The sequence below is a fragment of the Protopterus annectens genome, chromosome 11.part0 (assembly GCF_019279795.1).
Source record: "Protopterus annectens isolate FY-2018-M chromosome 11.part0, PAN1.0, whole genome shotgun sequence".
Lineage (NCBI taxonomy): Eukaryota > Metazoa > Chordata > Ceratodontiformes > Protopteridae > Protopterus > Protopterus annectens.
Window position 1 is genome coordinate 85868534 of NC_056745.1, and position 22980 is coordinate 85891513.

The 22980-nt window shown below is 41.0% G+C and overlaps 1 protein-coding gene across 1 annotated transcript in view; it reads right to left on the reverse strand.

Moving 5' to 3' along the window:
- NUP205 (nucleoporin 205) overlaps positions 1-22980 on the reverse strand; it is a 1199422-nt gene that overhangs the window by 614424 nt on the left and 562018 nt on the right. Inside the window, 2 exon segments of the mRNA XM_044087173.1 lie at positions 9357-9373; positions 13266-13289. Of these exon segments, the coding sequence (XP_043943108.1) occupies positions 9357-9373; positions 13266-13289 (41 nt within the window).

Below are 22980 nucleotides of genomic sequence, written 5' to 3' on the forward strand. Positions count from 1 at the left end.
TAACTTCGTTTGGAGGGGACTGCAAAGGGGTCTCATCTTCTTTGATGATAACAAGCCTAGGTGGATTAGTAGCAAGCGAGCATTACCAGTTACCCCAAATCTTGGGTGCTCAACCTCAGCCTGACCAGCGGATAACATAATATGCAAAGGCACTAGCGATTCACTAAAATGCTTAGTTAAAATGTCAGCCCTACACTTGACAGTTCTACTGTTAAAGCAAGCACAGAATCAACAGATAGGTACATAGTGTTCTGGGTTCAAACAATTTACACAAAAGGAGCGGAAGTCATGGTGTGGTATCTGCTTGCAACAGCAGCAAAGCTCCATAACTTGATACTTTGATTCAGACATCGTCTTTCTCTGGTGTAGTCTGACTGACGCACTAACTAGCACTCTGCTTTGGCCAACAATAGAAGAAGAAAAAACCGAAGTAATGGCTCCAGCGGACTCCCTTTATACCCAGATGTCCTGACATCAGTCAGGGCATCTGCCGGCTTCAGGAAGAGTAGAAAATTCTCTGGTGGCCGGGCCAGCTAAGGGCTTCCATGGTAGGAAATTCCATCAGTTAGGACTGCAACAGTGAAATACGAAGAACACTGAACATTTCTCCAACAGTGTGATAATGCACAGGTAATGCCCACTGACAAATAAGTCCAACACTACACGGCAGCATATTAAGGTGTTGTGCAGAGAAAGAAAGCCAATGGCTACCACTTTATGCTTGCTAAGCGGTGCTTTTGCCATTTAGTGAGCGTAAAATAAAAAATAAATAAAAAAAAGACGTGTGTGCGCATTTATGTTTCTGTCTGCATGTATGCATGCATGAAAGCAGGGGTGTGTGTGTGTGTGTGTGTGTGTGTGTGTGTGTGCGAGACAGAAAGAGTGAGTGATGGGGTTGGAGGAGAGTGAACTGTGGCAACAGCTGATAAGACGTATGCATGCATCTCAGCCTATTAGATTAAGAAATCTGAATTAAGCCTAAAATAATGGGGGCAACAAAAGGTTTAAAACAGTGAAAGATTTTAAATATTGCTCATACAAACACAGAAAACTGCTAGAATAAAATGACTTTCAGCATGCATTTTCTGAAGGAAATAAAGTGTGAAACTCAAATGTTGGTCATTATTTAGTGACTTCAATCCCCAATGATTTGCCAGCAAGACAAAAATGTTATGAGGAACAGACCTAAAAAAAAGGGGGGGGGGCAAAAACCTGTAAATTCTTTGAAAATGTAGAAAGTGAAAAGCTATGGAGGTAAGAAACTTAATGTCTGCCATTACCAAATTAGTGTTTTTAAATGTATACTGCTTCTGAATGTTTAGTGTGTGATGTGTTATTTTGGATGCAAATTACTTCGCCCAATAGCATTTACATGTACTACAGCAAGTTTGAAACATTAGAAGAAGGAACTATTTTAAATCAAAAATTCTCCAGGGTGTGCACACACACACACACACACACACACACATATCCACCCACCCTGTTGGGCATTACTACTCGTTTATCAGAAGCAACTAAGAAGCAATGTCCGATTAAGTGACTTGTTCAGAGTCTCATAACACACAAATATAGAATACAAGAATCAAACCCAGGACTGCAGCTCGACTTCAGACTACTGACACAGTCATAAAACTCTGCACCAAGTTGTCAGAAAAATAACTTTCTGGAACATATAATAAAATGAAGGTATTCTCATTTTAATTAAAAGAGAATCGCAAAAAAAATGTAATTTCATCATGGTGTGGTGTTTCCTAAATTTTAACACCACTCTGGGATTATTTACAGGTTTTTTAATATTTTTATACTTGATTTCCGAGACGGTCTACATGGGGGGGTCTGGTATCCCGAAGTAATTCTGATTCTTTAGTCTGCCTCTAGGTATCCCATAATGCAGTGCTTTTCTGTAAAATGAAAATACACCATGCAGGGTTCTTTCTTTCTAAAGCACCTGTTAATGAACCGATTTTACATGTATACACTGCTGTCTTTCAGTCAGTTAGCTTTAAGTAACATTTCATGCCATTCAATGACTACTTAAAATACAAATAGTGCAAATGCCACAGAACAGACGTGCTTTTCACTGCTGCTTCTGTTTAGAATGGCTAAATTGCAGTGTTTTGTGAAGCCTGAATTGTATTACTTTGACTCATCTCCCATCCCTCTTCACACAACTTCCGCAGCTGTCAAAGTGCTAAGGGTAATCTGAACTACCTGCTGTGATTGACAGCTCACAGCAGGAGACTTGACTCATGTACTGTACTGTTTTCCTTCTTCTAGCCTTTACTTTCTGTATGGGTAGGGAAGGATCAGGGAGCTGTGACATCACAGCATGGGTAGGTTTATAGGACTGTCGTGGTGATGTCAGTTTGGGGAGGGAATTGGCCAGAAAACTACCTGTATTCATTGGCCTTGATGATATCAATGAACTGGAGACTGCAGCAAGCTTTTCCAGGCGGGATAAAATATTTTTGAAAGTGAAACCACCACAGTACATTAAGGTACTGTTCTAGTGGAGAGAAACAGTCAATTTATAATATTTTAAATGCTGTGGTGGTGTTCATTCATAGCAGGGAGAGTAAATTGGGTGAAAAAGGACACAATGTGAGCATTTAACAATGGAATCCTACTGTTGCCATTTAAAACACAGCACCCAAAAGGAATCTGTGCTAGCATAAACTGTGTTCAATATTCTTTCTTAGCTTAGAGTATTGAATAAGTCTAACCACAGATAATTACAGATACAAATGTGGAACAATAGTAAATCCCACTGATGAACAAAAACTTCACTTAAGTCTTACAAACATCACTGAAAGAAATCTAACAGTGCAGACACTAAATTCAACTAAATGTGCTGTACCGAAACCTAGTACAAAGGTTTTATTAGAGTTCTTCCATAGCCATAAAAGCAGATTATAATGGCAGCATGATGGTGCACAGCTCTGCTCTGTCTGTGAACCTAGTTCAGGTTGGCCATTGGGTGAAGGGGGATTAGCATGAAGCAGCCAATGGCCATCTATCCCACCCTGGGGGGTGAAGGCTTGGGGAAATTAGATGCCTGTGTGACCTCTGGTGAAAATTAGGAGCATTACAGTTTGTGGTGCTGCAGTAGCGTTGTCACCTTCCAGCAAGACGTTGTTGCGTTCGATTCTCAGCTAGAGCATCTTCTGTGTGGAGGCATGCATGAATGGGCATGCTTTCGTTGAAGGTTGTGCATCAGGGCTGGTAACTCAGCACTTAAAAATCCACTACCAAACATCAGCGGACCGGAGTTCTGCTGTGGCGACCCCTAGCGATAAGCCAAAAGACACAACAACAACAGATCATCTCAAATTACTTTTGGGGGGGAAATGATATCTTGGTGTTATTGCATTAACAGTTCCCTCACTACGTGATCTTGATTGGCTGCCTTGAAAATTATGGTACCAGGTTCTTTACCAAACAACTTTCATGTGATCCTATGCTGGCTGAGGGTTACAACTGACATGCTATTGAGGGCAACTTCCTTAGGAATGGAGGGCAACTTCCTTAGGAATTGAGGCACACCAGATGAAAGTTTACATCTGGGGTACCAAGAAAGGAGTCAATAGGGGATCCAGGGTTGGGCAGGGACAGAAACCACGGGAACAGCTGGAGGATACATATGATGAACTAGGGGTGGGGATTAAAGAAGAAAGCCTAGAACAACAAACAGGCTGTAAATCAGTTGTGTTTATCATTAAAAAAATCTGGATTATACAGACATTCTGTCCACAGCTTTAGCAGAAAAGAATACAATAGAAAATATCTTTGGGCCACTGATACAACACAAGAGATAAACTGTTACATAGTACATGTTTCTGCACCATCTATGATAGGGGACCTAGGTTTCTGGGTTTGTCTAGCATCTTGGACACTGCTGACCAGGGAGTGAAGGACATTGGCAGAGTTATAACATAGGACTGACGTGGGAAACGCCCAGAGGTACAGTACATTTTGTGAAGGATGGTAGCAAACCTGACATGATGGTGACCACACAGTAACTGAACATCACAGATGCAAACATATGTACAACTAACCTTGGTTTGAAATGGAGTCCAAATTACCAAATCGAAAAACCCTTTACATGAATACCTAAATGTCGACACCTATAATGTGAACCCCAAAAATCCTGATCACACTAAACAGCGAAAAATAAAATAACAAACTGTCATAGTTGGCCAACGCCACCATCCGTTACATATTACCTACCCAAACAAAATAAACAAACCACATACATACACTAACTAAACCCTACACTAAACCACACATACACAACTAACTATGCACTATCCTTAACCCCTCCCTAACCCTAAGATCCATAACTACAGCACACGTCCCCTACAGACATACACCCAAAAAAAAAATACACATGCATACATTTAACAAAACCCTACTTCCAACACTACACTAAACCCCATATACACAACTATCTATGCACTATCCTTAACCCCTCCCTAACCCTAAGGTCTGTAACTACCGTACACTTCCCCTACAGACATACACCCAAAAAAAAAAATAATACACATACATACACAGTTAAATAAATCCCTACTTCTAACACTACACTAAATCTTACATACATTACCTATCTATTCACTTACCTTAACCCACATCTTAACGCTAAAGTCCGATTTATCGCACTATTACCTTACGGAGCTATACCGCAGACGGGCCAACCATTACACTTCGACATTTAAATTTTCGCTATTTTGGACGTTCGGCGTTTCCATCTTTTGCACAATCCTTGTCGCTCTGTTCGTATTCGCGATTACGGTCTTTCGATCTGGTAATAGGAACCCTTTGAAATGACAGGCCCTGCACTTCACTTTCTTATGAAAAACACAAGGAGGTTAACTTCCTAACCACTTCACAGGGTTCTTGGATGTCAGGATGAAGACCAAATGGACCAATAAAGAAAAAGGGCCTGATGAATTTAAAGGGGGAAATAAGGACTGATGGATAAATAACAATGCCCATTTTATAGCTTCTTAGTAATAATAATAATAATAATAATAATAATAATAATAATAATAATAAATCCCTTTAGAACAGACTACTTTTTAACATGATGCAATACAAAACAGCAGTTAAAAAGGCTCTCTGAAAGTTTTAAAGGTTGATAAGCACCAGTTTACACTTCACAAAATTTTTTTAAAGGAACCCACTTTGTTGATTTAGAAGTCATGTACTTAGAATAACTGGGTATCTGTGTTGTCCATGTTCATTCTTCCTCACTAGTGGGTCACGAATCTGACCCAACCACATTTTTCAGACTTGGATCCTAGTCTTGAGCTCCTCACTCTACCCATAATACCCCACACTCTCTATAGCTTCCTCAGATCGACTTTGCTGCTTTATTGTCTACTGGATAAAAAAAACAGTATAGACAAAAAAAAGATCAGTGGCTCAAACCAGGAACAAAAAGGTTCCTATAAATCCAACAGGTTGAGGGATGGCTGGGAGAGAAGGTGAGGAAGAATGCAAATGGACAGCAGAGATGCCAAGTTATGGTAAGTACATAACTTCTAAATCTGATGTTGTCTTTTTTATTTCACCTCACTACTGGGTCAGAGTCCCTAGCTATGTTACTCTCGAGTGGCCCCAAGGAAGGATATTCTGAAGCACTGTCTAACCAAAAGAAGCTCTACTTCTGGAAACAATGTCCAATTTATAATGTGTCATAAAGATACGAGTCTTTGACCAATGGGCGGCAGCAGAAATATCAATGGACGCTCTGGAGGAGAAGACAGATGATGTAGCCATAGATCTAGTAGAATGGGCTTTAAGAGGGTGAGGCAAGTTCAACCCATTTTATGAACAAATTGATGAAATACAGACAGTGATCCATTTAGCGAATGTAACTTTGGAGACTGCTTGACCTAGACGGTTTGGTGATAAGCAAATAGTTGGTCAGACTTTCTGTATTGTTTTGTTCTATGAAGGTAGAACCACGGTTGTCCGACATAAACCAGATGTAAAATATATTCACCCTTGTTAAAAAAAAATTTGGAGAAAACTGGCAACTGGTTAATATTAGTCTCTGTGACTACCTTAGGCATAAAAGAGGATTGGTACAGAGGGATGCTCTATCTTTATGAAAAATGATAGAAGGTGGTTTTGATGATAAGGCCTGAAGTTTGGAAATGCTTCTCACTGATGTGACAGCTTCCAAAAAGTTGGTTTTCTCAGAAAGGGATTTAATTTCACAATCATTCACTGGTTCAAAGGGTTTTTGAGTTGGTCCTTGAAGAATAACAGTTAAATCCCATGGCGGTGTAGGATCTCTTACCAGGGGCCTAAACAGAAAAAAAAATCCCTTTCAGAAATGCCTTACATAATTTTGACGTAGCAAGGAAGCCAGAAATATCTCCACCATGAAAACTGGAAATGGCTGCCAGCTGAAGTTTTATAGTAGAAAAATTAGCCCCTTCTTTGAAGAGGGATATAAGAAAGTAGGATGTTTGGAATTGGGGCTGAGAAAGGGTCGATCTTTTCCATTTGCTTTGGTACACTTTTAGTAGAAGCTTTTTGGGAAGCTAAAACTATGTCTTCAACAGAGTAAGCAAGACTGGACCTTTGTAGAATTATTGGAATTGGAAACACCAAGCGGGTCAGTGGGAAACACCAAGCGGGTCAGTTTGAGGGTGAGTAGACTGGGATGTTGATTCCCTGAAGGATGAGAGAGGAGGTCCTGTCTAGGCTCTAGAATCCATGGGGGATATTGCAGATGTGACCAGAGAAAGGGGAACCATATCTTACAATGTCAGTAGGGAGCAATGAGGATTACTGAACTCTTCAGCCTTCTGGCTCTCTGCAGAAACTTTGATTTCAACAGTAGAGGAGGATAGGCATAAAGGAGACCGGAGAGCCAACTGTGAACTAGAACATCTCTTGATGATGACCCGGGGGGGGGGGGGGTCAGCGCAAAGTACCTGCTGCACTTATTTTGAGGAGAAGCAAAGAGATTACAGCATGGTTGGCTCCAATGGCCAAAAATCAGGATCGCCACAGAGGGACCACTTGTGAGGGGTCAGAATGGAGCTGTTGAGTTTATCTGCTAGAACACTGGTTTTCCCCGGTGTATGTACTGCATCTAGAAAGTGGTCTGAAGATATCACCCATTTCCAGGTAAGAAGGGGTTCCTCCTATCTGTTGATAAACCAAACTACTGATGTTGTCAGTGTGTACTGCAATCTTTCCAAAGGAAAGGCTATCCTGATAGGCTTGCAACATTAGAAGCACTGCTTGTCTCTAGAATGTTGATATGCAATCTGGTCCTTGAGGAACACCACATGCCTTGGACCATCTTTCCCTCGAAATGCTCCCCGCCAAACCTAACTGGGAAGCATCCGTGGACATAGAGGCTGTTGGGGGAGGATGGAAGGAAGGCCTGCCAGGAACAGGTCATCAGAATGAATCCACCACTGAAGATGTCATCTGCAAATCGGAATTAGCTTGATAGGATAAGATAATTGCTGGTAAAGAATAGACCACTGAACAGCCAAGATTCAATGAAGGACTTGTCATAAAGAACCTTGCTAAGGGCACTAGAATGATGGCAGACATACAGCCAAGAGCTTGAAGCATCAATCTCGGCGACAGAGATGGTGAAGAAATTATGCCCTGTACCAGATTTCTCAAGGACATTAAGCGACGAAGAGCCAAAAGAAGCTATCTGGGGTGTTGCATCCAGAAAGGCACCGATGAATTCCAATGTCTGAATGGGGGACATGTTTGATTTTGGTAAGATGTATGGTAATGCTCAGGGAGCTGAAGATCTGGAACAAATGGTAGTTGATGCTGGGTTGGGGCAGTTATAATCCAGTCATCCACATAAGGAAACAACTGAAATCTTTTTAGTCTCAGGTGAGCTACCACTACTGCCATGCATTTGGTAAACATCCTAGGGGCTGTGGTGAGTCCAAAGGGAAGAGCTCTGAACTAGTAATGACTTGCTCCCAGCCTGAAGTGCAAATGACTTCTGGAGCGTTTGTCTATTTTGATGTAATAGTACACATTCGGAACATCTACTGAGCACATCCATCATCCTTGTGCAACAGCAGTAGAATGGACTGAACCATAGCCATCCAAAACTTTGACTTCTTTACATACTGATGTAGATTGCTCAGATCTAGAATGGATCTTAGGTCCACCATTTTCTCTGGCACTAAAGAAATGAAGGTAAGTTCCAAATGCTCTTTGGTTAGTTGGGACCTCTTGGATGACTCTCTCGTAGCAATTTGTGAATTTCCAGTACTGCATGTGTTCCCTCTGAATGGGTGGAAACTTCAGGGAGTTGCTTTTGTTCCACTCTGGAGGTGGAAGGGAAAAGGGAATGCAATAACCACTGGATATCAGGTTTAGCACCCAGGCATTTGTTGTCAGACTAGTCCAGGCGTGTAGGTGCAGGGAATGACACCTGACTGCCTCCAGAGACAGACAGTTGGGGCAGCACTTCAGGACCACTGACAGGGCTCGTCAGAGAAAGGTTCTCTGAAACCCTGATTCTGCTGACCCTCTCTGCCTCTGGGGCGGCGTCTAACATTGAAACTTCCTCCTCTGCTTCTAAAGGAAGAATCCCTGTGTTGATCCTGAAAAGACCCTTGAGACTTTCGAAACCAAGCCTTCCTACCACCTCTGATTTCTGGTAAAGGTGTGCTGAGGGGTAGAAAACTTGATCTCAATGGCAGACATGGTCTTTCCTTCCGGGTCACTGTGGGTAAGAGTCTCTTTGATGGGTGGCCCAAATAAGGAGGAGCCATCAAAAGGGGCATTGGCAAAGGACGTCTTGAAAGGTTCTGCAAAGTCACAAAGCCTCATCCAGATGTCTTCTGACTGCAATACTTGAACTGGCTGCCCTTCAAGTGCCCTCAGCTGAATGGGAGATGAGCCTCATGGAAGAGTAATCACGGAAGCAAGAGCAGCCAGCTGGGGAGATACTTTCCAGAAATCCTCATCCAACATGGTCTCTGCAAGAGTTGGATAGTGCCTTGATGAAATCTCTCTGCATTCGAGTGAAATGTGTCAAGTAATTTAATGATCTCAGTGCAAACTTTGCTGAGGCATAAATGTGCTCATCAAGCCCGTCCATAGCTTGATACTCCCTATTCAGCAGATGGACAAAGGAGCTCTGTTCAGTTAGCTCCTTCTTGGTGGCTGCTGTCACAACAATGGAATCAACAGGAACACCTTTAGACCAATGAAGCCTGTCCGGGGGAAGGGGGGGGGGCAAGAAATTTGTCAGGGCATTTGGTGATTGACTCAATAGTGTCTGTCTCCTTCCATGCCTGGCAGGAAACATAGCCAATGAGTTTGCACGCTGGGGGGGAATGGGTCACCCAAGACGTAGAAGGGCCTGCCCCAAAAGCCTCCAAGAACATAGACTCTTCAGAAGGAAGAGACTGGGCCAAACCACCACCTTTCTGTCTAAGAATCTCCAAGATGTCTACAAAGGAGACATCTTCTGTTGGTGATTGTGAGAATCCTTCTCCCTCATCAAAGTCTGTGTCTTCTGTGAGTGACTACATTGGGGAGTCAGTGTGCCTTATTTTGCACATTTTCAGCAGAGGAACCTCCTCTGTGGGGTGTTCAGTGGAGGTATCTGATGAAGGGGGATTCCTCTGGGGGGGCAGAATTTGGAGGATCCTTGAGATAAGCTTACCTTGGACAGAGATGATGGGCTCAGCACTCAGATCCAGTGAAGGAAGAAGAGGTGGATCAGATGTAAAGGTGGTCAGTTCTCTGTGAACAAAGAAAGCCCTTCCCACAATCTGGAAATCCAGTGGACACGGAGAAACTCCCACCATCTCTCACAAAGCCAAAACCGTCAAGGAAGCAAGAGTGGGAACAACTCCTGATCTGTGGTCTCCAGACAGATTCAACATAAGCTGTTGAGGGCCAAAACTCAGAGGAACGGATGGGTCCAAGAAGATCAAAACTTAACCCCTTCTTCTCAGATCAGAGACCTACTTTGATCCAATGAAATCAGAGCAGAGCTGGTCACGGTAGCCAGAGTCTAGGAAGGAAGCTTCCTCAGATCCTGGGACTCAGAAATCACTGGTTGGATCAGAGAAGGAGAGTGAATCAAAATAGCGAAGACAATCATGGATCGGAACAGGTAAGGAGCGGACAACACCCCCATCTGGATTTGAGCTTTGAAGAACCTCTGCATCACCTTGTCCATATCAATGTCAGATAGGCTCCTGGAGGACCAGAGAGGAGGCAACAGAAAAAGGCCTGGAATGTCTGGATGAAGTCTGCAAAAGCTTCGAGGGCAGCATTGAGTAAACTGCCTTGTTGAAAAACTCCGGTGTTCGAGTCCTAATACTTGGATCCGAGACAAAAGAGGATGGCCTAGGAGAGGCAGTCACAGTAATGGTACCTATCGAATCTGAGAAGTGCCTAGTACCTGATAGGGCAGAAGTCTGTCTTGGATCTGACAAGATTAGATCTGAGGTCTTTGCTAATTTTGCCAGAGGCTCTGAGAAAGCCCTTAAGGTCTTATGAGAAAATTTTCTTGGCCCCGATGACCCAGAATACATCACCAAGGGGCTTTAAGTCCCTGACAAGGATGAAGAAGCAGGTAACAGTCCTTTTAAGATAAGTTAATTCCAGAGATCAGCAATGGCCCAGAGATTAACTCCATCACAAACACAATTTGATAACAGGATGTCCAAACCAAAGCAATAAACACACAATGTGTGCATCGAGATGGGAGATTTTATGCCCACATTCCGAGCAGTGCTTAAAACCAGTTGGTTTATCAGGCATGGCTGAAAAAGAAGCAAGATCAACAATAGCCACACCCACCTACAGACAAGAAAGAGTGCACACCACAACAGCTGTGAAGATAGAGAAAAAAAAACATGTCACTAGCAAAAATAGAAAAGTGATCGATAATACAGAAAGCAAGAAAAACAGTGAACGGAAGGCAGAAGTGCCAACCGCTCCTGAAAAAGCAGCAGGAAATAAGGGTAAGACAAAAACAGTCTGCAACACCTGCAAAAAATGATGGGAGGGGAGAAAAAGGCTATTAAAATTACACTAACAGTAAAGTTAAAACAAAGAAAATAAAAACTTTAACTTATCGTAACCCCAGAGAAAGTTCTCACACAAGACCAGGAATCTACTTTGTACCAGCTAGGTGGCAAACAAGATCTAAGGAAGATACAGTGTGTGTGGCATTATGAGTAGAGGGAGGAGCTTGAGACTCGGATCCAAGTCTGAAAAACACAGCAGAGTCAAATCCGTGATCCAAAAGTGAGGAAGAATGAAAAGGACCTCAGATGCACCTCTTTATGATGCCTTACTCAATCGCTTTTTTTTAAACAGAAAAAAACAAACACACTTTTTTTTTTTGTTTTTTAATAAAGACACTTCTACTTAACTGACAGTTTTATGGATTAAAATCCCCTCTTACATATAGAATTAAAAATTTAAAAATTTTTGGGGCCCACATAGTTATGCTAAAACTTCAGAGTTGTTCAGTACTAACCAAGCTTCAAGGCTGCTTATCATACCAGTGTGTACATATTATAATCTATAACACACTTAGTAAAAATACATAAAAACATACCTCAAGACCAAACCATAACGACAGAATCTAGACACAACACACAAACGCACCATCCACCACACACATCCTGAGAAAGACAAGACATACACACACACACACACATCTGAGAGAGCACACATCTGAGTGAGAGACACAGAGAGGAGAGAGAAAGAGAGGAGAGGAGAGAGGAGAGAGGAGAGGAGGAGGAGAGGAAAGAGGAGAGAGAGGAGGAGGAGAGAGGAGAGAAGAGGAGAGAGGAAGAGGAGAGGAGGAGAGAGAGAGAGGACAGAGAGGAAGGAGAGAGAGAGGAAAGAGAGAGGACAGAGAGGAAGGAGAGAGAGAGGAAAGAGAGAGAGGAGAGAGAAAGAGGAGAGAGAGGAGAGAGAGAGAGAGGAGAGAGAGAGAGAGGAGAGAGAGGAGAGAGAGGAGAGAGAGAGAGAGAGGAGAGAGAGGAGAGGAGAGAGAGAGAGAGAGAGACAGAGGAGGAGAGAGAGGAGAGAGAGAGGAAAGAGAGAGAGGAGAGAGAGAGAGGAGAGAGAGGAGAGAGAGAGAGGAGAGAGAGGAGAGAGAGAGAGGAGAGAGAGGAGAGAGAGAGAGAGAGAGAGAGAGAGGAGGCGAAAGAGAGAGAGAGAGAGAGAGAGGAGGCGAAAGAGAGTAGGCGAGAGAGAGAGAGAGAGAGAGAGAGAGAGAGAGAGAGAGAGAGAGAGAGAGAGAGAGAGAGAGAGAGAGAGGAGAGAGAGAGAGAGAGAGAGAGAGAGAGAGAGAGAGAGAGAGAGAGAGGAGAGAGAGAGAGAGAGAGAGAGAGAGAGAGAGAGAGAGAGAGAGAGAGAAGGAGAGAGAGAGAGAGAGAGAGAGAGAGAGGAGAGAGAGGAGAGAGAGGAGAGAGAGAGAGAGAGAGAGAGAGAGAGAGGAGAGAGAGAGAGAGAGAGAGAGAGAGAGAGAGAGAGAGAGAAAGAGGGGAGAGAGAGGGAGGAATGAGAGAGCGAGAGGGGGGGAGAGGAGAGAGGAAAGAGAGAGAGAGAGGAGAGAGCGAGAGAGAGGAGAGAGAGAGAGAGGAGAGAGAGGAGAGGAGAGAGAGGAGAGGAGAGAGAGGAGAGAGAGGAGAGGAAAGAGAGAGAGAGAGGAGAGAGAGAGAGAGAGAGGAGAGAGAGAGGAGAGAGAGAGGAGAGAGGAGAGAGAGAGAGAGAGGAGAGAGGAGAGAGAGAGAGAGAGAGAGAGAGAGAGAGAGAGAGAGAGAGGAGAGAGAGAGACAGAGAGAGAGAGGAGAGGAGAGAGAGAGAGACAGAGAGAGAGGAGAGGAGAGAGAGAGAGACAGAGACAGAGACAGAGAGAGAGAGAGAGGAATGGAATGGAAGGAATGGAAGGAAGGAATGGAGGAGGAATGCAAACATCAGAATATTATGATAACCACCGCAATGCACACTTAACATTAATATTTTCATTGAGACCAAGTCCGTTATCAGCATTCAGTAGCAATTGCCAGCGGAGTTCTTTCAATTCTAAAATGTCTCACAGTCTCCAAAGAATTGCTGTATTTGCTCCAAAACAAAGAATTTAAAACCAGAGAAGTTGGGGCAGTGAAGACTGTGTCTGCCTAATGCATTGCTGTCATCCTGTTGCCTAATGGCAGCCAAATGCTCCTTAATGCGATCTGATAATTTTCTTATTGTCTTACCAACATAAAACTAATTACAGGTGTTGCAAATACTTGCATATACTACAAATTTAGTGTGGCAGTCAAAATAGCTTTTAAACACAACTTTAGTATTGCTGTGTCTGAAAGTGTATTCTGTACCTGTATAAATATGCATGCAGACTACACAACCATTGCACTGAAACATGCCATGCTGCTGGTTCTGTGTCACAGTCTGTGGGTCTGTTGCTGTTTGAAAATGTTCATTTCTTTCAAAGGACATCTTGAGTGTCCTCGCTCTTTTGTATGCAAAATTAGGAGAATGCCCTATGGCTTGAACTAGATTCTGTTGTGATGAAATAATATTCCAATTTCTATGTATTACTTCTTTGATAGAATGCATATCCCTGCTAATGGGCACAGGGAAGCTGCAAAATCTATCAGTTTGTGGAACCTCAGCACTGGCTTTAGAAGTGAAGCCATATAACATGATAGGTTTATGTTTACTGTGTCTGTGTGCTGCAACTTCAGAGAAAACATCATAAATTAGTTGCTTAGGGTAATTTCTGTCAGCAAACAACCTAGATAAAAACATGCTTTCTGTGTTGAAAGTACAGTCGCCACTAATCAGTCTGGATAGCCTAATAAACTGGTCCTTAAGCACATTCTTTTTCATAAAGAATGGATGCTGGCTATGAAAATCCAGGAAGTTATTCCTATAAGTTTCTTTTCTGTAGATGTTGGAGGAAAGTGTTCCATTGCTGCTATCCAACGAAATGATAGTGTCCAGAAAGTTAATCTGTGTACCTTGTCCGAAACCACAAAGTCTAAGTATGGGATACTGTTAGATAAAGATTCAATAAACGTGTTCAATTCTGTTAAATGTCCGCTCCACACAAAAAAATATAGTCAATGAAACGCTTATAGAGATGCACTTTGTCAAAGTTAGGTAACAGTTTAAGGGTTTCCAGTTCCCATGTACCTAGTACAAGATTTGCAAAGGCTGGGGCCATTTTCGAACCCATAGCCACTCCTTTAACCTGCTTGTAACATTTGTTGTTGAAATAGAAGAAATTGTTAGTAAGAACTGCCGTGGTAAGAGCTGTTAATGTTTCAATGTGATTGTTAGTAAAGCCAGCATATTTGTTAAGAAATAGTCTGATAGCTTCCAGCCCTTCATGATGTGGGATATTTGTGTACAGAGCAACTATGTCAAGGGAAACCAGCGTGCAGTTAGTAAAATCCAGTCTAGATTCATACAGTGTGTTAAGAAAATCCCAGGAATCCTTATATATAGTATTCTGTAGCCTGCACTAAAGGGTTGAACACACTGTCAAGAAATTCAAATATTTTCAGTCTTCGTATGCTTGTTAGAAATTATTAGCCTGAAAGGAGGGTCTTTCTGATTCTTGTGTATTTTTCGAATCCCAAACATTTTGCCTAAGTTGGGGTTATGTGTTTGTAAAATACTAATTCCTCAAGGAAAGTTGCTGTGTAATGCTCCAAAGCTTTAAGCATGCTATCTATTTTCTTAAAATGTGCATTCACTTCTTTCATTGTCACTGTTTTGTAGAACTCATTGTCTGTAAGCATGCTTTCAATTTTATCAATATATTTCTTTTGCTCCATTAGCACAATTCCAGTGCCCTTGTCTGCCTTCATAATTCTGAGCGCTTTATCTTGACTTAATTCATACAATGCATGCTGTTCTGAAATAGAAAGGTTAAACCACTTATTGCCAGCAGGTTGTTTTAACAAGTTTCTAATATCTTGTTCGCAAACTCTCAGAAATGTGTGCAGGGTGTTATTCAATGCTGGGTTATATAAACTCCTTTTTCTAAGAACACTATTGTTAAAATTACTTGGAACCTGTGGAATCCATACTACTACTACTAGTGGCACTAATATCATTATCAACTTCCTGGCTGTTATTCTGTTCAGAAAACAAAAATTTTAAATTCAGCTTTCTTAAAAATAAGCGTAAGTCTAATAATACATCTGTAACATTTGCTCTTTGAGCAGGTATAAAAGAAAATCCTCTCTCAAGCACTTGCATATGGACAGATGAAAAATCTCTGTCTGTAAGATTAAAAATAGTTCCAGAAAGTATGTGCAGCTTGTCTATTGGTACATTGCTCTGGTAGTACTCCTGGTTGTCATGCCCCTGCCTGTGAAGTGGAACCGTGTCTGTCCACGTCGGCCTCTCCCTCCCTCTCCCTGTACCTCTGCCTCTCGGTGCCATCGGAGGTGTTAAGTCTGCTTGGAAACCATTCATTTGGCCTTGTAATAAAAAGGTTGCTGCAATTCATCAGTAAATTCCTCAGCAAATTCAACCTGCTGAAACCTAGGTGGAGGAGCGGGTGTGTGAGGAACATAAAACCTGTTAAAGTTGGGAGCTGCAACTCTTTGTGCTGGTCTAGTATCACTTTCTGTTGCTGGTACTGGGGGAGGGTGAGTTTGTACAAAATTCCTGTTGCTCATCTGATGCTGACCAGAGTAATTTACAAATCTCTGCTGACCTCCAAATCTTCGGACATATTTCTCATTATTAAGTCTGTAGGCAGTGTTATTTCTGTATTGTTGCAAGTCTCTATCAAGTTTTTGCCGCTTCCTGTGGGTCAGTGTGGCAATGTGCCTAGTAATCCTAGGCAAAATCCCATCATAAAGGTGCCTGAAATAATCAAAGTCCTGATGAGCTAGTATGGCCATGTTCAAGGCTACGATCTCCTTCTTAACTGACTCTAACCTTTTGACATTGTGGCTGATTAGAAGCTTCAAGCTGGCAATGCCTGTATCCTGATACATTTTAACCAGGTCAGCATAAAGTTGGCACTGCCTGGTGATCCCGCTTGGAAATTTATAAAATCTCAGACCTTGTGGGATTATGTTGAAGTGAATACATGAGGCCAGGAAGTGATTGTCATATTCAACATTTTTGTAAAACATGATTTTGCTCCAGATCAAAAAATAAGGGACTTGCAGTGTAAGTTGGCATTGTTGTGATCTTCTCTCGCTGCTGCTCCCATGTTCCTAGATTGTTGCCCATGCAGGCCATCAGCAAGGAAGGGATTATTACTTCCATTGTTAAGAACATTTAAAATGTCAGTTATTCCTTGCGCTTGTTGTGCTTGAGGAACAGGATTATTATTAGCAACCTCCCTTGCTGTTTCAAGCACTTCTCCGTTGTCAGGTTGTGAATCTTGTGTGGTATTATTGCTTCTACCACTAAAAAGACTAGGGCTGAATCCTCTGGCATCCCTTTGTGCATTATTAACTCTGTGTAGCAAACTCCGTGCCCTGCTCATTGTGTCATTGAATTCTTCAAATAAAAGGTCGTAATCAGTTGCTTGCACCATTCCATTATTCGGGCTACTAGAGCCTGGTTCAGCTGCAGGTGTTCCTTCCATAGTTTCGGTCAGAAAACAAATAACTTGCAAAATAAACTGACTAATAATAGAAGAACTAAAAGTTATTAAACTCAAAACTTCTAACTTAACACAAAGATAAACCAAGCACTTGAAAGGAATCACACTAAGTCCGAACTGTTGATTAGCGCTTTCATCCTTTATTATGTACAAGGACTTCTTCAGATCTAAGCAAGCAACTCAAAATTTCTGTTTAAATAGGGAATAATGATACATAATACAATATTCAAATTGTCAGACCAATTAGAATGAAATGTGTAAAATATGCATGATGTAGTATTTACAGCCAATGAAGTGATTTGTCAGAGGTATCAAAGTGGCTTCCACTGCTGTATACTGTTGACCAATGTTACTACATAAAAAACTTTTCAGTCAAACCAAAGACATTGTTACTGTAACAAATCAGAGCAACCCCCAGGCTATGTGTGTCTCTATGAAAGAATTAGCAGGACTAACTCACCATTCTATGTGTGTGCATAAAGCAATGGGCAATAACATAGGAATTAACAAAACAATGAGATAGCTTGTAATGCAAACATCAGAATATTATGATAACCTGTACACAAATATCCCACATCATGAAGGGCTGGAAGCTATCAGACTATTTCTTAACAAATATGCTGGCTTTACTAACAATCACATTGAAACATTAACAGCTCTTACCACGGCAGTTCTTACTAACAATTTCTTCTATTTCAACAACAAATGTTACAAGCAGGTTAAAGGAGTGGCTATGGGTTTGAAAATGGCCCCAGCCTTTGCAAATCTTGTACTAGGTACATGGGAACTGGAAACCCTTAAACTGTTACCTAACTTTGACAAAGTGCATCTCTATAAACGTTTCATTGGCGATATTTTTTTGTGTGGAGCGGACATTTAACAGAATTGAACACGTTTATTGAATCTTTATCTAACAGTATCCCATACTTAGACTTTGTGGTTTCCGGACAAGGTACACAGATTAACTTTCTGGACACTATCATTTTGTTGGATAGCAGCAATGGAACACTTTCCTCCAACATCTACAGAAAAGAAACTTATAGGAATAACTTCCTGGATTTTCATAGCCAGCATCCATTCTTTATGAAAAGAATGTGCTTAAGGGCCAGTTTATTAGGCTATCCAGACTGATTAGTGACGACTGTACTTTCAACACAGAAAGCATGTTTTTATCTAGGTTGTTTGCTGACAGAAATTACCCTAAGCAACTAATTTATGATGTTTTCTCTGAAGTTGCAGCACACAGACACAGTAAACATAAACCTATCATGTTATATGGCTTCACTTCTAAAGCCAGTGCTGAGGTTCCACAAACTGATAGATTTTGCAGCTTCTTGTGCCCATTAGCAGGGATATGCATTCTATCAAAGAAGTAATACATAGAAATTGGAATATTATTTCATCACAACAGAATCTAGTTCAAGCCATAGGGCATTCTCCTAATTTTGCATACAAAGAACGAGGACACTCAAGATGTCCTTTGAAAGAAATGAACATTTTCAAACAGCAACAGACCCACAGACTGTGACACAGAACCAGCAGCATGGCATGTTTCAGTGCAATGGTTGTGTAGTCTGCACACATTTATACAGGTACAGAATACACTTTCAGACACAGCAATACTAAAGTTGTGTTTAAAAGCTATTTTGACTGCCACACTAAATTTGTAGTATATGCAAGTATTTGCAACACCTGTAATTCGTTTTATGTTGGTAAGACAATAAGAAAATTATCAGATCGCATTAAGGAGCATTTGGCTGCCATTAGGCAACAGGATGACAGCAATGCATTAGGCAGACACAGTCTTCACTGCCCCAACTTCTCTGGTTTTAAATTCTTTGTTTTGGAGCAAATACAGCAATTCTTTGGAGACTGTGAGACATTTTTAGAATTGAAAGAACTCCGCTGGCAATTGCTACTGAATGCTGATAACGGACTTGGTCTCAATGAAAATATTAATGTTAAGTGTGCATTGCGGTGGTTATCATAATATTCTGATGTTTGCATTACAAGCTATCTCATTGTTTTGTTTAATTCCTATGTTATTGCCCATTGCTTTATGCACACACATAGAATGGTGAGTTAGTCCTGCTAATTCTTTCATAGAGACACACATAGCCTGGGGGTTGCTCTGATTTGTTACAGTAACAATGTCTTTGGTTTGACTGAAAAGTTTTTATGTAGTAACATTGGTCAACAGTATACAGCAGTGGAAGCCACTTTGATACCTCTGACAAATCACTTCATTGGCTGTAAATACTACATCATGCATATTTTACACATTTCATTCTAATTGGTCTGACAATTTGAATATTGTATTATGTATCATTATTCCCTATTTAAACAGAAATTTTGAGTTGCTTGCTTAGATCTGAAGAAGTCCTTGTACATAATAAAGGATGAAACGCCTAATCAACAGTTCGGACTTAGTGTGATTCCTTTCAAGTGCTTTTTTATTTTTGTGTTAAGTTAGAAGTTTTGAGTTTAATAACTTTTAGTTCTTCTATTATTAGTCAGTTTATTTTGCAAGTTATTTGTTTTCTGACCGAAACTATGGAAGGAACACCTGCAGCTGAACCAGGCTCTAGTAGCCAACCACCGAATAATGGAATGGTGCAAGCAACTGATTACGACCTTTTATTTGAAGAATTCAATGACACAATGAGCAGGGCACGGAGTTTGCTACACAGAGTTAATAATGCACAAAGGGATGCCAGAGGATTCAGCCCTAGTCTTTTTAGTGGTAGAAGCAATAATACCACACAAGATTCACAACCTGACAACGGAGAAGTGCTTGATACAGCAAGGGAGGTTGCTAATAATAATCCTGTTCCTCAAGCACAACAAGCGCAAGGAATAACTGACATTTTAAATGTTCTTAACAATGGAAGTAATAATCCCTTCCTTGCTGATGGCCTGCATGGGCAACAATCTAGGAACATGGGAGCAGCAGCGAGAGAAGATCACAACAATGCCAACTTACACTGCAAGTCCCTTAATTTTGATCTGGAGCGCAAAATCATGTTTTACAAAAATGTTGAATATGACAATCACTTCCTGGCCTCATGTATTCACTTCAACATAATCCCACAAGGTCTGAGATTTTATAAATTTCCAAACGGGATCACCAGGCAGTGCCAACTTTATGCTGACCTGGTTAAAATGTATCAGGATACAGGCATTGCCAGCTTGAAGCTTCTAATCAGCCACAATGTCAAAAGGTTAGAGTCAGTTAAGAAGGAGATCGTAGCCTTGAACATGGCCATACTAGCTCATCAGGACTTTGATTATTTCAGGCACCTTTATGATGGGATTTCGCCTAGGATTACTAGGCACATTGCCACACTGACCCACAGGAAGCGGCAAAAACTTGATAGAGACTTGCAACAATACAGAAATAACACTGCCTACAGACTTAATAATGAGAAATATGTGCGAAGATTTGGAGGTCAGCAGAGATTTGTAAATTACTCTGGTCAGCATCAGATGAGCAACAGGAATTTTGTACAAACTCACCCTCCCCCAGTACCAGCAACAGAAAGTGATACTAGACCAGCACAAAGAGTTGCAGCTCCCAACTTTAACAGGTTTTATGTTCCTCACACACCCCCTCCTCCACCTAGGTTTCAGCAGGTTGAATTTGCTGAGGAATTTACTGATGAATTGCAGCAACCTTTTTTATTACAAGGCCAAATGAATGGTTTCCAAGCAGACTTAACACCTCCGATGGCACCGAGAGGCAGAGGTACAGGGAGAGGGAGGGGGAGAGGCCGAGGTGGACAGAACCGGTTCCACTTCACAGGCAGGGCATGACAACCAGGAGTACTACCAGAGCAATGTACCAATAGACAAGCTGCACATACTTTCTGGAACTATTTTAATCTTACAGACAGAGATTTTTCATCTGTCCATATGCAAGTGCTTGAGAGAGGATTTTCTTTTATACCTGCTCAAAGAGCAAATGTTACAGATGTATTATTAGACTTACGCTTATTTTTAAGAAAGCTGAATTTAAAATTTTTGTTTTCTGAACAGAATAACAGCCAGGAAGTTGATAATGATATTAGTGCCACTAGTAGTAGTAGTATGGATTCCACAGGTTCATCCGCAAGTAATTTTAACAATAGTGTTCTTAGAAAAAGGAGTTTATATAACCCAGCATTGAATAACACCCTGCACACATTTCTGAGAGTTTGCTAACAAGATATTAGAAACTTGTTAAAACAACCTGCTGGCAATAAGTGGTTTAACCTTTCTATTTCAGAACAGCATGCATTGTATGAATTAAGTCAAGATAAAACAGAATTATGAAGGCAGACAAGGGCACTGGAATTGTGCTAATGGAGCAAAAGAAATATATTGATAAAATTGAAAGCATGCTTACAGACAATGAGTTCTACAAAACAGTGACAATGAAAGAAGTGAATGCACATTTTAAGAAAATAGATAGCATGCTTAAAGCTTTGGAACGTACACAGCAACTTTCCCTTGAGGAATTAGTATTTTTACAAACACATAACCCCAACTTAGGCAAAATGTTTGGGATTCCGAAAATACACAAGAATCAGAAAGACCCTCCTTTCAGGCTAATAATTTCTAACAAGCGCACGAAGACTGAAAATATTTCGGAATTTCTTGACAGTGTGTTCAACCCTTTAGTGCAGGCTACAGAATACTATATAAAGGATTCCTGGGATTTTCTTAACACACTGTATGAATCTAGACTGGATTTTACTAACTGCACGCTGGTTTCCCTTGACATAGTTGCTCTGTACACAAATATCCCACATCATGAAGGGCTGGAAGCTATCAGACTATTTCTTAACAAATATGCTGGCTTTACTAACAATCACATTGAAACATTAACAGCTCTTACCACGGCAGTTCTTACTAACAATTTCTTCTATTTCAACAACAAATGTTACAAGCAGGTTAAAGGAGTGGCTATGGGTTCAAAATGGCCCCAGCCTTTGCAAATCTTGTACTAGGTACATGGGAACTGGAAACCCTTAAACTGTTACCTAACTTTGACAAAGTGCATCTCTATAAACGTTTCATTGACGATATTTTTTGTGTGGAGCGGACATTTAACAGAATTGAACACGTTTATTGAATCTTTATCTAACAGTATCCCATACTTAGACTTTGTGGTTTCTGGACAAGGTACACAGATTAACTTTCTGGACACTATCATTTCGTTGGATAGCAGCAATGGAACACTTTCCTCCAACATCTACAGAAAAGAAACTTATAGGAATAACTTCCTGGATTTTCATAGCCAGCATCCATTCTTTATGAAAAGAATGTGCTTAAGGGCCAGTTTATTAGGCTATCCAGACTGATTAGTGACGACTGTACTTTCAACACAGAAAGCATGTTTTTATCTAGGTTGTTTGCTGACAGAAATTACCCTAAGCAACTAATTTATGATGTTTTCTCTGAAGTTGCAGCACACAGACACAGTAAACATAAACCTATCATGTTATATGGCTTCACTTCTAAAGCCAGTGCTGAGGTTCCACAAACTGATAGATTTTGCAGCTTCCCTGTGCCCATTAGCAGGGATATGCATTCTATCAAAGAAGTAATACATAGAAATTGGAATATTATTTCATCACAACAGAATCTAGTTCAAGCCATAGGGCATTCTCCTAATTTTGCATACAAAAGAACGAGGACACTCAAGATGTCCTTTGAAAGAAATGAACATTTTCAAACAGCAACAGACCCACAGACTGTGACACAGAACCAGCAGCATGGCATGTTTCAGTGCAATGGTTGTGTAGTCTGCACGCATATTTATACAGGTACAGAATACACTTTCAGACACAGCAATACTAAAGTTGTGTTTAAAAGCTATTTTGACTGCCACACTAAATTTGTAGTATATGCAAGTATTTGCAACACCTGTAATTCGTTTTATGTTGGTAAGACAATAAGAAAATTATCAGATCGCATTAAGGAGCATTTGGCTGCCATTAGGCAACAGGATGACAGCAATGCATTAGGCAGACACAGTCTTCACTGCCCCAACTTCTCTGGTTTTAAATTCTTTGTTTTGGAGCAAATACAGCAATTCTTTGGAGACTGTGAGACATTTTTAGAATTGAAAGAACTCCGCTGGCAATTGCTACTGAATGCTGATAACGGACTTGGTCTCAATGAAAATATTAATGTTAAGTGTGCATTGCGGTGGTTATCATAATATTCTGATGTTTGCATTACAAGCTATCTCATTGTTTTGTTTAATTCCTATGTTATTGCCCATTGCTTTATGCACACACATAGAATGGTGAGTTAGTCCTGCTAATTCTTTCATAGAGACACACATAGCCTGGGGTTGCTTTTTT